At 42.5% G+C, this 15,013-nt stretch overlaps 1 protein-coding gene and 1 long non-coding RNA gene across 3 annotated transcripts in view; one reads left to right on the top strand and one right to left on the bottom strand.

The window, feature by feature from the left end:
- The window catches only part of LOC127069933 (uncharacterized), a 91,133-nt gene that overhangs the window by 12,515 nt on the left and 63,605 nt on the right, over positions 1-15,013 (bottom strand). The window contains exon 2 of one of the 2 annotated variants that reach the window (XR_007783790.1): positions 5,768-6,021. Coding sequence is in view for 1 of the 2 variants with exons in the window: in XM_051007679.1 (XP_050863636.1) it covers positions 5,888-6,021 (134 nt within the window). In the remaining variant the exon portion in view is untranslated. The remainder of the gene's footprint in view (positions 1-5,767; positions 6,022-15,013) is intronic. The other variant, XM_051007679.1, reaches the window with a different exon arrangement.
- Positions 5,943-7,629, top strand: LOC127069941 (uncharacterized). Its single transcript, XR_007783794.1, has 4 exons — positions 5,943-6,076; positions 6,375-6,435; positions 6,526-6,803; positions 7,419-7,629. It is a non-coding gene; the product is annotated as an uncharacterized LOC127069941 (long non-coding RNA).

Genomic DNA, 15,013 nt, shown 5'->3' with positions numbered 1-15,013 from the left:
TAGATAGGTGGGCGCTCTTTCCGAGAGAGCTCACGGAGGAAGAGAGGAAGGAGAGAGAGAGAGAAAGAGAAAGAGAAAGAGAAAGAGAAAGAGAAGGTGGTGCAAGGGTAAACGAGGGGCCTTCTATGTGGCCTAGATCGAGACGAACTTGAATGCTCGAATGTCAGAGAAATGGCGAATCCTCATTTGCCGTTTCCGCGAGCACGTGCATATACGCCACCGAAGGAGTAGAGTACGAGCTCGTGAAGATAGAAAGAGAAAGAGGATAGAGATGGAGAGCCCGAGAAAGACAGAGAGAGAGAGAGAGAGAGAGAGAGAGAGAGAGTTAGTGGAAGGGTTGTGCTGGAGGTAGTAGCATCGCTCCGAAGGGTAGAGAAGCTTGGGTGTGCGCGCGCGAGCGCACGTGCACACGTTGCGTGTGTCTGCCTGCTCGGCTGCTGTCTGCCGTGCTCATTCCCGCGATCTTCAATTAATGAAACTCGGCTGCAGTCGCGTCGCATGTCAAATAAATATGTCTCCTTCCCCTCCGGCTCCTTCACCCTCTCCCATCGTTTCTACCCTCTCTCTCTCTCTCTGTTTCTTTCTTGCTCAAACTCCTTCTTCTTCTCCTAGTCTGTACAACCCCCCTTTTCCAATCCCCTCTCCCTCTCTCTCTCTCTCTCTCTCTCTCTGTCCGTCTTTCTCTTTCTTTCACCTCCATTCTCTTCCAGTTTTGCTTCACGCTCGTATTTCGTGTTCCATCGACTTCTTCCTTCCTTCCTTCCTTCCTTCCTTCCTTCCTTCCTTTCTTCTTTCCTTCCTTCCTTCCTTCCTTCCTTCCTTCCTTCCTTCCTTTCTTCGTTCGTTCATTCATTCATTCATTCATTCATTTCTTCCTTCCCTTCCCTTCCCCTTCTCATTCTATCCTCTTGACAACGTTTTCCTCTCGATTCGTTTCCATCGACGCGCGTTTTAATAATTTTGTCGACGTCTCCCGCAATATCTTTCCAATGAGAATTTTCTTTGAGCATTTGTGGTGTTTGACGATCGACGAGACTCGTATCATTCATTAATTTCTCGATTAGGATCGATGGACGTTATCGTTTTCTTTTCGGTCGAACTTTTCCAGAGAATCCACGTGTACGTATACATAGATAGATAAGTAGGTGTAGTTAGGTAGATACATATACCGTGCGTCCAAAATATACGTGTATCGTGGAGAATAATAGGAGTGGCGGAAAGGTAGACGGTAGCAAAGACCGTTAAAGCGTAAGTAGGTAGATCAGACTGGCGCGTGCTAGTTCCTGATTAATATTTTTCAACGGGCACAGTGTATTCTATCTTCAGGAAGGTATTAAAAGGAAAAGAGAAGGAAGAAGAGCAACGATGAGGTGGGTGGGTCGGACGGTAGGGTAGGGGTTGGGTGGGGTGGGGTATGGTGGAGTTGGTAAGGCAAGAGAGGGGAGAGAGGAGATGGTAGACGGAATAAGGGAGATAAAGGGTAAGAGGATGGAAGAAGGAACGTTGACGCGGTTCAGTACACGGGTCGTCGACACGGTCGTATAATGTCGCTGCTGGCTGACGGTGTATCTCGCTCGACCGGACGAGAGAGCGAAAGAAACGGGTAGCGAAAACGAGAGCAAACGGGAGAGCGCGCTGACGGGAAAGGGAAAAAGAGAGAGAGAGAGAGAGAGAGAGAGCGAGAGAGACAGAGAGAAAAAGAGAAAGAGAGAAAGAGAAAGATTGAGAAGGATGGAGAGAGGGAGAGCTTCCACGGAGATCTCTTTATTCTTATTAGCCCAACAGTGATTTCTGCAAAATTAAAATTGCCTAAGGAGGTATCATTTGCCTCCCCCTCTAGCCACCCACCCAGCCTCCTTCTCTTCCTCCTCCTTCTTTTTCGTGTCTCTCGTGCACTCCACTTTGGTTCGGCGTCCTTCTCACGCCAGGCACTTCTTTGCCTCCTACCAACCAACCAACCAACCAGCCAAGAGCTTCTCTGATGTTGCTCCTACAGATAAGTGGTCGGCTCTTGGGTTGCCTGCCTGCGGGCACTATTGGCCGATGCGTTTTTCCATCCTCCTCTATCCACATCTTTTTTCTTTATTTTACCTCCACCTCCACCTCCACCTCCACCACCACCACCTCGCGCGTCTCCTTCTCATCATTTCTTTCCCTCTTCCGCTTTTTCCATACCACCCTACTACCTTCCCTCAACCACGATCCTTTACCTCCTCTCTCTTTCTCTCTTTGTCTTTCCCTTCCTTCTCCTCAAACCCAAACCACCGATCTATCCTCTCTCTCCCTCTCTTCCTCCCTCCTTTCCCTCGTGTTTACGTTTTATTTTACGTCACGTTCCCTCATTATCTTTCTCATTTCCCAGGATATACCCATTCGGTCGTGACGATCGTCGGAAATGGAGAGAGAAATCGGTTGAGTCGATACCAAGACGCCTCTTTCTTCGAAGGGTAACCACGTGATTCTCCTCCTCCTTAGAACGATTCCCCCTTTAAACGAAGGGAACATAACCCGCCGATACTTTCATACTTTCGTAGAAATTAAAAGCGGATTAAACCCTCCGGCTCGGAGTATCCTCCGTTTTCGAGTAGTCAGAGCGGTGTCTTCTACGGAAAATCAATTATCAAATTGGAGCGTTTCCGTGGACTTTCATTGGCAGGTCGATCGTTGTCACGATCAAGGATAGGTATGAAATTTCACTCGGCGACCTTGACGGAATGCTTCGTGAAAGCAAAGTACGAGAGGAGAGCACCGAAGGGTGTACTTTATCAAACGTTACCTCGAACTACTAGGAGTATCCCTTCAATCTCGAGCGGTCGTTCTCGAACCGGACTGCAGATCGATTAACCGGAATTTAATCGTGTCGCAGTTGATCGAAAGCTTTTACGGTTTGATACAAGATATATAAGTAGGTTAGAGGTACCCTTAAACTTCGGATCGTCTTTCCCCTATCTTTGTAGAGGCAAAGCCCTGCAACGACGAAAGCACGCTCCTCAGGAAACCTCAGACCGGTTTGGATGAAACGTGGAACGCGCTACGGTAATTAACCATACCTCGACGAACCTGGAATCTCGGCTTGGTTCATATTATATCATTCTTGTTGTTTCACTCCGACGAAACTAGAGGGAAGGATCGGTTAGATCGTTAGAGCGTTTTCGCTCGCGGTATTATAGTATAGGCGTAGACGGCCATTAAGGATTGATCGTAGGCGATGCGATGCGATGCGATGCGATGCACTCGCTTGCGCGCGCGCGCGTGTACGCCCGCATGCATCGGTAATGATAATTAACAAGGTACCTCGTGGATTAACGCGAAAGAGAGAAAGAGAAGTATCCGTAGTCGGTTGGAGCGATTTCCCTTGCAATAGGCTGACTGGTACTAGCTAGCTAACACTTTGCCTCTTTGGCTCTCTGTTTCTGGGGGACGCCGACGCGGTGCCTCTATAACGGGGCTTGAAACCGTTCTCATTAACCCGCGAGCGAATACCGCGCTCCGTCTATTCTGTTCTATCTGCATTCTGCACCCGGGAGCATTCGGTGGATGCCTACTTTGATTTGTCTTGGAATATTGTGCTGTATTCTCTTATTCGAGCCGCGTCTCCCAGCAACACTTCCCTACTGCCAACTCTCTCTCTCTCTCTCTCTGTCTATCTATCTTCTATTTTCCCATCTTACTCTATCTTTCCTTTCTCCTTCTATTCCGTCCTTTCCTAATCTTCCATTTTCCACCCTAAATCGAGCTTCTGTTTGCTTAACGAAGGATGATTAGACCTTATAGTCTTTTCGAGTGGATCGATATGTATCTATCAAAGATTTTAGTAGTGCTCAGAGATCCGTAGATCCTAATCACGTAATCTGTAATCGACGTATACAACAATTTGGATAATTGAATACGGTTGGAGAATCAATAATTAATCTTTGTTATCTTCTTTCTCGTTGCACAACGAGATTAAGTAGTTATTTGGAAGTTTTTGAATGTTAATTCGGTAACGCTAGAAAAACTACTCATTGTTTCCAAAGATTAATCATGTCAATGTTATACACGGTCTATAAATTCGCAATACCTTCTCTTCTCGCGCTCTCGTTACCGTTAAATTTATTGTAATTAATTTTCTTATCTAAGACACGTATCGCCGGATGGACGTAACCGGTAAGGCGCAGTAGTTTCGTGTGTATATAAACGTCGTTCAATTTCGCCTATCCATGTGTTACCTATGTGTATTAAAGAGCCGCGCAATGGCGTAACCATAAAGAAGGATTATAGATTTTTATCGCGAAATATATATATATGCAATATATATACATACATATGCACATACACACACAGACACACACACATATATATATACAATTTTAATTCGTAATATTAAAATATCGAAAGAATAACTTTCGACAAGATCGTAATAAGAATAATAAAGTTTTTCGTGTTATTTTATAGATCTCGCGATCGAGCTGCGTTATCATCGTAACGACGTTTAAACGACGATCTTCCACGATATTCCCTTCGCGATATATCCCTTCGGGAATCTTTCCTGAGAAGATTTCAAAATTACTACGTCACTGGATGCGTGTATCTACGTCTACAGGTTACGCACGTCCGTCTTCTCTCCGATCGTCGTACATCAAGAATGAGAACAACCAACGCGTAGGGACGCGTAGACGCGTGTGAGCGCGAGCGTAATCTGTAATTAGTGATCCCGATTAAGGTTATTTACGAGTCGAGTGCACTCACACTATTTCAAGCCATTGTATTTTAATGTTACCTCTCGCCAAAGAAGTTTTCGCTTCAAAGAACGAAAGAAAGAAAAATGGATCGTAAATGAACAGCAGGACGAAAGAAAGGAACTCACAGAAAAGGAAGTTGGGTATCGTGTTTTTCAAGATAATCGACTCGAAAGGCTATTGGTATAACCGAAAACAAACATTTTAAAAAAGTTCCCTCCTTCTAAAGAAAGAGAGAGAGAGAAAGAGATAGAGATAGATAGAGAGATAGAGAGAGAGAGGGGAGAGGAGAGGGAAGATAAAAAAGGGAAGATTATTAACGAAAAAAAAAGAAAAGAAAAAAGAAAAAATGTTTATCCACCAATTCGACGAAATCAAATAAGTTGTTGAATATAGACTCTCTCTCTCTCTCTCTTTTTCCCCCATTCATTTTTATTTTAACGAGAACCTCAGGAATCGTCGTTATTTACGGTATATCACGTTCATCGAATTCCATTCCAATTCAGAACGACAACATCCCGTACTAAACGATAATATATACGTGGAAAACTTTAACGTCGCAGTTGAATGACTACAGAGAGAAAAAAAGGAGAGAAAGAGAGAGAGAGAGAGAGAGAGCAAAGAAAAAATTGTTTATATCCTCGTATCCTCGTTTCATTAGTCCGAGCGATGCTCGATCTTTCGTATGTATATTATTGATATATTCGTGCTCGTGTAAACAAAGGCTCAGTCTGTTCGCGATCGTCCTTGTGTTAATACGTAGTAGTATTTTAAATTCTCGTTCATTCTCACTCGATCTCTTTAAAGCACGCGTATCCGTAAATTATTTTTTCTCTCTCTCTCTCTTTCTCTTTCTCTTTCTTTCTTTCTCATTTTGTTTTTTAAATATTAATGAAATACTTTTCGGTCGATTCGTAATTTTTCTTTTCGTTGTTTCGAATTACTTTTATATCGACCGTGTGCGTAATAGAATACAACACAACACGCGATCGCTACACCTTTCTTTTCGAGCTTCGCTTTGTATTTTTCTTTTTCCTTTTTCTACTTACAAACGGCGTAGGCGTGTATTCGCAATTTCAATGTCTCGCACCGATCCGAAGAAGGAGATATACAGAGTGAGGAATATACGTTGTTAAAGCAAACAGCGTTGTAACCTCCTTGCTTCCCACCTTGCCGAACTCCAGTGAAGTCGCTTTGTGCCGTCTCTCTATTTCTTAAGCAGCCCATGTAAGCGCAGGTGCCACCATCGATATCCTGTGTATGTGACGACGGCATTGCAAGCCCATAGAAATTTATTCCGATACTGAAACAAAAAAAAAAGAAGAGAAAGAAGATAATAACAACAAGGATCTTATAAGGTATATTTGCGTCAAATTAAGTACATCGGAATAATATATTTCCGATGCGATAAAAGGATAAACGTACGAATAATACGTGGAAATTTATCAATTCGCATTCGAATAATTTCGTGATATACTAATTGCTACTATCGTTAATATATTTCATAGCTCGTATTAAGATTTTCATCATTGTAATTTCGTTTTTACATATTGTTCACGACGCTATACGCTTTCCCAACGGGGAAATTTATTCGCGATATTTGCAGGAACAATTAATTCGTAATATTAACATTTTATTAAAGTCAATATCATTAAGCCATAGGAATATGGAATAGTCGAGAAGTGGAGGAACAAAAAATGGTGTTAAGGAAATACTGGTAAGCGATATTAATCTCTTACAGATAGAATTTAAAAGGTTTCTTTAAAGTACCGATCGTAGCATTGTGATAATTTCTTTTCCACGAAAGAGAACGTCTCTCGGCTTGCTCTCTCAGCTTTTCCACGGCAAATGACCGGCTTAAGGTGCAACACGGCGATACTACTACGGCTGCTAATCGTAGTATCGCAACGTCGAAAATTGCCTTATAAATTAAGGGCAATGATTAACATCTATTAAAGCCCATGAGCACGGGCAGGAAGCACGCTCGTATTCGAGGACTCTCGGTGCATCGCCTTCTCAACTTTTTCCCGTACGACACACACGAACGCTTTTCCGTTTGCTAAATGTAATACATAGTGGTTACAGGTAGTATAAAAAGTAAAAGAGTAACATAAAGAGAAAAAGAAAAAGAAAAAGGAAAAAAAAAGAAAAGAAGAAACATAAACGGGAAGGTTCGGTTAGTCCGCCTATAGATACCTGCATACATGCATAATAGACGTACGTATATATACCTATATATATATATATACCTTCTATACCTATATCCGCGAAAAGAAGATCAACCAAGAGGCATACCGGGTATAATGATCTTCTTAGTATGGTTAACCAGCCACTAACTACGCGAAGGCAATAATTAAGCGCATTACGATGCGAACGCGCGCTCATGCGTTTATTTTCTCAAGACGATCCTCTTTCATCGTCGTTCGTCATTAGACACGCGTCTAATCTTTTACCTTTACCTCATTGAGCCACCTCTCATCTATCATCTTCGACCTTCTCATTTCGATCTAATCGGAACGATTTCGAACTTTTATACTAGGACTACTCTCGAAGGTGTTATTTTAACAACGAACGTTGCAGCTGCTGCTGCTGCTGCTGCTCCTGCTGGTTTCTTTTTTCTTTTTCTTTATCTACTTCATTTTTTCTTTTTCCTTTTTTCTTTCTTTTTTTCTTTTTTTTTTTCTTTTTTTTTTTTTTAAGGAGACCATTACCACACAGTATATATCGTTATCGTATATATACGTAGAAGAAGAGCTTCACTTGTTAACAACAACGGCTGAAATTCTCGATAACATTAGCCATGCTAATGGTAATTGCTCTTAGAATGTTGCGATATATATCGGATAGACTCGGTTCGAGTCGTAAAAGGTAGATTTCTACCTTCATTGAATAATTACACGTAGATGCGCCCGATGTGCCGATGGACTTTCGTTGATACCGCGTTACGCGGGTATATCTTATGGAAAAATATTCTCGTGCGATCGTGGTTTATGGAAAATCGACGTGAGAGCGTAAACAGAATACGATTATGTTACGATTATGTATCGGACGAAATCACGAATCTCTTTCTTTCTTTGTTTCTTTACATTCTCTTCGTTCTCATTCCTCTCATTTTCAAAGAATATATCTAATCGACTCTTATCCCTCCTGTACTCCCCGCTACCCCTCTCAAACACTCCACCCGTATGCTCGTTCGTTCTCACAAATACGTCGTACGTATAAAAATAAAATAAGAGAAAGAAGGAAACAAGGAAATAAAAAAAGATAAATAAATAAATAAAAAGAAAAGAAAAAAAATAAACAAAAAAAGAAGACAAATTTAACGTTGCGTACACACATACGTACATACATACATACATACGTACGTACATACGTACGTACGTACGCACACACGTTTCTTCTTCACGGTGGCAACGTCTTGTCACGCTCGTAGACGCGCCGCTACGAAAACGGGCACTCACGTCGGAACTTTATAATTAGTATGCGCATGGCCGGACGGGCTTTGAATAATTCCATGGGAGCGTCTCGACTTGCCGCTATGAACTTTATCGACATTAATTAAAAACGTGGTGCGTCGCGCGCTCGCCTTTCCCTTTCCACCTTTTCCCTCATCATTCTCTCTCTCTCTCTCTCTCTCTCCCTCTCTCTTTCTCTCTCTTCCTCGTTCTCTCTCTCTCTCTCTCTCTCTCTGTGTGTCTCTCTTTCTCTTCATCCATCTTTCTCGTTCGCTCGCTCGCGCCTCATCTCCGTTGGTAGTTGGCACCCCCGTCGCACAACCCTTTCGTCTCGCTTATCGCCAGGACCGGACGTTCGAGGCAAACATTGTGAAAAAGCGAAAGACCATCGCCTATCCGTTATCAATCTCTCTGTCTCTCTGCTCCTCTCGACGTATCTCCTCTCCTCTTCTCTCGTTCCACCTCGTTATCCGATCTTCTCTTTCTCTCTCTCTCTCTCTATCTCTCTATTTCTTTCTCTCTTACTCTCTTACTCTCTGTATCTCTTTTTCTCTCTCCTTCTCCCATTACCCTTTTGCTTCAACCCTTTCACGCCTCCGATCCATCCCCTACCTTTCTCGGGACCACGAAAGCTTTCCTTACGAAAGGTGGATGAATATTCATGACCTAGCGCCATCGTCGTCCTCGCCATTGGACGTCAGTGGCGATCAACTGACATTGCCGAATCGTACCAGTCAAAAAGCTATATCCATTTATCCACCTATGTAAATGTACCTTACCATGGTATTAGGACGAAACGTTAAGTTCAAGCAACAGCGAGTCTTTTTAATCTTTAAAATAAGAAGAGAACAAAAATTCCAAAGAGAAGAAAAAAAAAAAAGGGAAATATTTTATTCCTCACCGTTTTGACCAAATGGATGAGAGAACAGAGGAGAGGGGGAGAGGGGGACAGGAGGAGGAGGAGGGAGGGAATTTTCTTTTCTTTTTTTTTCTCCGTCGAGCAGCTACTTTATTCGGAGAGTGGGAAATTAAAATTTAACCGTAAACTAAGAGATGCATCGGGAGAAATATCCCGAGAGAATATTCGAGTCGACCCTACGTGAATTTTGTTCTTTCCGTTCATTACCAACATAGAAGGGTGGGTAGGTGGGGGTGATTTAGGGGATGAGAATATAAGAGAATGCCGATGTCCATCGTGATCAAGGGCGTAAAAGCGGTCGCTGAGAAATAGTAAAGCTACGATGAAACGTAAAAGGTCTCCTACCCTCTTTGATGGATTATTTAAATGACGTCGGGCGTACGTACATAAGTATCTACAATACGTAACGCGATTTTCAACGATTTTCATCGGAACAATGTCGAAGCGTCGTACTTTATTATAAATACGCCATTATCCAATACTACTAATGCATTGTGGAATTTCTGCGAATACAGTCTGCTATATTATTTTATTTAATGGTTCACTCGATGTATATACATGTATATACATTTTTTTTTAAACTCGTCTCGTTCTGTCGAATAATAAAAAATTTATGTCCGATGATTCACCTTGATCGAAAAAAAAAAGAAAAAAGAAAAGGAAAGGAAAGGAGAGAAAAAAAAGAAAGTCCAGTGAGAACCACTGTTTGTAAAATAGTCCGGCCGATAACATTTATAGCGGTTGGTACCCTCGATCCCCTTAAGTTCGAGGCTCCGATAGAGGACGATAGAGCATGCTAATAAGAAGCAATAATAATGATTACTTTAAGGCTCTGATATCAGAAATGGAGGGGAACACGAGGACTAGCCGAGCGTGACATCCGTTCGCCAACATTTGTCATTCTCGCCGCGTCGACGAACGATTATTATTCCGGGAACGATTCGTTTAAGTCATAGATAATAAACTCGGTTGTAACCCCGTTCACTTACCCCCAATCCCCATCCCTGTCAACCCAGCACCCCCACTCCAGCAACAGTACACACGATAACGAGAGACAATTTTGTGGTGGTCGAAAGGTGAATAAGGTCGATTCTAAGTAATAACAAACAACTATAGTTAAGTTTATTCACTCTTATCGTTTATTCCAACGTCCGAAGGTAGATAAAACGGAATGTATTTCGTGTCGTTGATCGTTGAAACAGACAAACGGTTTGCGTTGCCATTTGTACGAACAAACTTCTCCCATTGTTAGAGCAAAACGAAACGGAAAAGGCAATAGAAAATAAGAAGAAGGAAAGACAACGAAAAGAAAAGAAAAAAAAAAGGAAAAAAAAGGAAGAGAAAAAAGGAAAAGGATTCGGCCGTTGGCGCAAGCGGAAGTGGCATTATACGCGCGAACAAGAATACTCGTCTAATTGTCCGGGCGAGATAATTCCGCGAGATTTGCATATGTTTCCTCGTCCGTTAGGCCGAAGGTGCGTCAGCAACCGAGCAATTAGCGATTACTGATTAAGTCAAAACGGACTTCTAGGGTCTTTGCTTTAGAGCGGGTTTAAAAAGAAGGCGGGAAGCAAAGACGAACCGAGGAGGACGAAGGTCGAGAAAGATAGAAAAAGAAACAGAAAGTGAGAGAGAGAGAGAGAGAGAGAGACAGAGACGAAGGGGTGCTGATGAGGAGCGATTGATATCGTGTGGGAGGAGTGATGGGTGCTACTCCTTGTAAAACTCTTTCTGCCTCGACTAGCATGGCCCGATCCATTCCGACGATACTTATTGTATGCTAATTATCAGTCGGACTAATCAGCGGCGCTATTCCTCCGAGTGATTTCTTTTATCTCTTCCTCAACGAGGATATTTCTCGAGTGAATTCCGGCGGTGACGCAAACCTTAGGCGTACCTTAAGCGTAAGCCGAATTAATTGCCGTGCAAAAGAGACGAGAGCTGCTCTCGGACTATGGTGTATATAGTTCTCTCTCGCTCGCTCATACGTTCGGTATTCGTTCGTTCGTTCGTTCGTTCGCTCGCTTATTCGCTCGCTACGACGGCAGCAACATTTGATCGTCTCTTCCTCTCGCGCCGGTTTCGTCCAATTGTGCGATAGGAGAAACCCGAGAGAGGCCTCATGAATTTTCCTTCTTATTCCCTTTGTTCATCCAACAAATCCATCTGCATGCTCGCTTATTTCACTTCTCGTTCGTGTATATATATATATATATATATATATATATATATATATATATATGCGTATAGGTAAGCGAGAAGAAGACTAGGAGCCCGGTAACCGTGAGAATTAGAAACCGTGCGCGTGAATATCAGACGCATTTAATTAGACGCAACATTTCCTTCGTCGACCTTCGTTCTTAGCAGCGCGTAAAAGCAACTTAATGATTTATCATTGATAATAATCTTTCTTTCTTTCTCGCTCTCTCGATTACACGCATCTCTCTCTCTCTCTCTCTCTCTCCCCCTTCATATTCAACCCTGAGCGCCATCGCAAATAAACTCTTCGTGGAAAGGAGTATGCTTCTTAACGACTTTTTCGTTCTCTTTTCATCTCTCTCTCTCTCTCTCTCTCTTTCTCTTTTCCTCTACGTAGCACGAGGCGAGCGAGTTATCATTGATAAATGATTTCGCTGGGGATTTATCGCGCTAAGCGATCTAATGGGTTCGAATGTGCGCGAGTATCGAGGGCCCTCGCGTTTTCACGCTGCGCCATGATTTATCAAGATGTACCTACACGGAAAACGATGCATTTCCATTTCTTTTCGTACATCGGAAGAATATCGTAATACACCGTACCAAATGATAAGAATTTATGAGTAGAAACGGAAGAAGAGATAAAGAAAGAAAAGGAAAGGAAAGTTCCTTTCAATCGATATAAAGATTTCCTGATCACGCACCCGCAAAATAAAGATTGTAAATGGGATCATGGAAACATATTTTTCTTTTATGCGTTGAACGTTGTCTCGTACTACGAACGAGCCTTTGGAGAGAGATAGAAAGAGAGATAGAAAGAGAGAAAGAAAGAGATAGAAAGGAGAAAGAGAAAGAGAGACACGAGATGAGGCAGCTGCGATCGAGGGAGCCCCTTGTCCGCGGTCATTATCGCCGTAATTATCGTGTCGCATCCACGCACGGCGCCTTTCAGCTCCGAGGCAAACGTCCTTTTTAAACCACGAAAACCGTATCTATCGCAAAGTATGCCTCGAAAGAGAACGCCGTGGGGTATTGCTTCGTTGCGTTGGTTAGCTCGAAGGGGTTCTACTGGTCGTCGTTGGAAGGATGGAGAAAACTCGAGTACCACTACCACTACCACCACCACCACCATCACCACCACCACCATCACCAACACCAACACCAATACCAATACTACCACCATCACCAGCAGCAGCAGCAGCAGCAGCAGCAGTACCATCATCATCGCCACCACCATACGGCATCGTTTTATTTGCATTTTAGTACTGGTTTCCCTGTAAAAGTTTTAATTGCGTCCATCATAAGAGTCGGCACGGTCCATCCGTTTGTTTCGTACCTATGTCTATGTATGTATTTATATATATATATATATATTCATGTAGGTAGATAAAGTATACACGCGTCTACAACCAACCCTTCTTCTCTTCCACCACCGAAAACTCTTTCCAACGTTCTCTATACGTTCTACGAGAATCCTACCTGTTCACCCTCGGGGATCTCTTTTGCACGAGCGGAATACGCTAAGCGCGGCCTGACTGCCTTCTCGGCTTAAATAAAAGGGGTCAAGGGGAGTGTGGCCGAAGTGGACTCGCGTTTGGATGGACAAGGATATATCCTCAGCAACTACCTTCCTTCCTCCCTCCCTCTCGCTCTTCACCCTCCGCCTGCCTTTTGTCAGCTGTTTTTCCTCTTCTTTCTAAGCTTATTCGATAAACCCCCTTAGCACTTAGCGACGACTTTTTCAATCCTTTTGACGATTCAAAAACTGACTCGTCTCGTATTATTTTTTTTTGTTCTTTTTCTTTTTTTTTTTCTTATTTTTCCTTCCCTCTCCAACCTACCCTCTATCGTTCTTTCATCAAGAAACGATTTACCACTATCCCTTCTACGTACGTTTTTAATTTCGAAGCTTCTTCGTTCCTTTCTCTTTTTTTTTGGCTTTCTTTTTTTTTCTTTTTTAATTTTTTCTTTTCTTTCCCTCTCTCTTTCTCTCTCTCTCTTTCTTTTCTTTTTTTTCGCAGCTCTTGGGAATTCTTTCGACGTAGTGGCTCGCGGAGGCGTGCTTTTAAGAAAACACGGAAACGTAGAAACTCGTTCGCCGGTACACCGAGCACATCGAACGATCCATATTCATGAGCCGTAAGAACGCGAACGACTGGCGACTCGTTAGTTCTTCTAAGTGATAATTTATTTATCTTTCTGGAACAGTCTCGGCGCGTTGTGTTTGCACGAACGAACTCGGATCCGGAGAACGAACGGAGGCCGGGCTCTCGACCGGGTCGTTGCCCATTGTTAATTCTCTATCGCTAATTATGGAAAAATATGGGTTGGTCTTTACGTTCGCCTAACGTTGGATCGACGATATGAACGTTACCGGAAAACCATTAGAGTTTATGCCATTTGATTTTATAACAAAAGTCATAGAGGCAATTCGAATAGTCACGCCGAGAGAGAATCGAAAACCATGACGAATGTAAATTCAAATTTTATCAAAGTTTTCAAAACGATTCTAACTTTTACTTTCGACTTCGTTTAACGCACGTAAGAAAGATACATAGCACGTTAAGAGATAGATAGATAGATAGATAGAGAAAGAGAAAGAGAGAGAGAGAAAGAAAATTTTAAGAATCATTTTCGTGGTAGATCAGATTCGTAACTGATTTCTCTTATTGTTAGATAACGAGCAAGATCGACTTTAAAGGAAACGTGCTGAACGTAGAAAAGAAAGATAAAAGAAATATTTTACTAATTTTACGTAAACGCGTAAAGTTTAACAACGTTGTATCTATCCATATAAAGGAACGAAGATATCCGATATCAATCGGGGCTTGGTCGTCGGCCTGATCGAGACGATTAAGTCGAATGGGATTGTTTGGCGTAGGAAGTTTTTGCGTTTCCGCGGAAAAAAGAAAAAAGCAAGAAAAAAAAGAAGAAAAAAAAAAGAAAAAAAAGGAAGAAACATCGCACGATCGGCCGTACTCGTGCGAGATTAATTAGCCATAAGTAACGCACGGGATCCATTTTATGGAAAAGTGGGTTTCCGCTGATCTGAAAGTCGCTATCGGAGACGATCATTGGGCAACCTTCTTCGCACAAGAGGTCCCATTGAAAACAGTAGACGGTTTTCTCACCGTGCTGAAATATAACTTGCAATAAACCAATGTGATAGTAGGTTAAAGTCCTACGATGTTATCTGTCATGGGTAATTGCCGTCGGTGCGGACTCTACGCTCTAACACGATCTAGGAGAAGTTACACAGGATTCTGTGGCAATACGCGTCCTCTCTGTCGTCGTCAGCTGAGAATAAAGAACGGTAGTATTAAAACAACTCTTTTCTAATGTCACTTTTTTTTATTCCCTTTTTTCTCTTTGCTGTCGAGAAAGAGAGAGAGAGAGAGAGAGAGAGAGAGAAAGGAAGAAAAGAAAGAAATAATTTTTAAAAAGCATCCACGATATATAAATTTCTCGGTCGATTGGTCCTTCGACTAATAGCAATAACTTATTCGTTATCGACTATGGAAGAGATAGGATACCCGTCGTTGTCGATAACGTATTGCCAGACGGTCCGGTATAATCAACAGATTAGCCGAGGAATAGATCAGAGGCGATGAGCGAAAGAGAGAATACGATGGGAAGGGAGCATGAGAGAAATACGGAGAGAGATAGAGAGATAGAGAGGGAGAGAGAGAGGAAAGAGGGAAGACTCGGTTAGCTAAAAGCCTTGG

The sequence above is a fragment of the Vespula vulgaris genome, chromosome 17, assembly GCF_905475345.1.
Source record: "Vespula vulgaris chromosome 17, iyVesVulg1.1, whole genome shotgun sequence".
NCBI lineage: Eukaryota > Metazoa > Arthropoda > Insecta > Hymenoptera > Vespidae > Vespula > Vespula vulgaris.
Note: the sequence above shows the minus strand (reverse complement) of the source record. Positions and strands in the feature narration are given on the sequence as shown.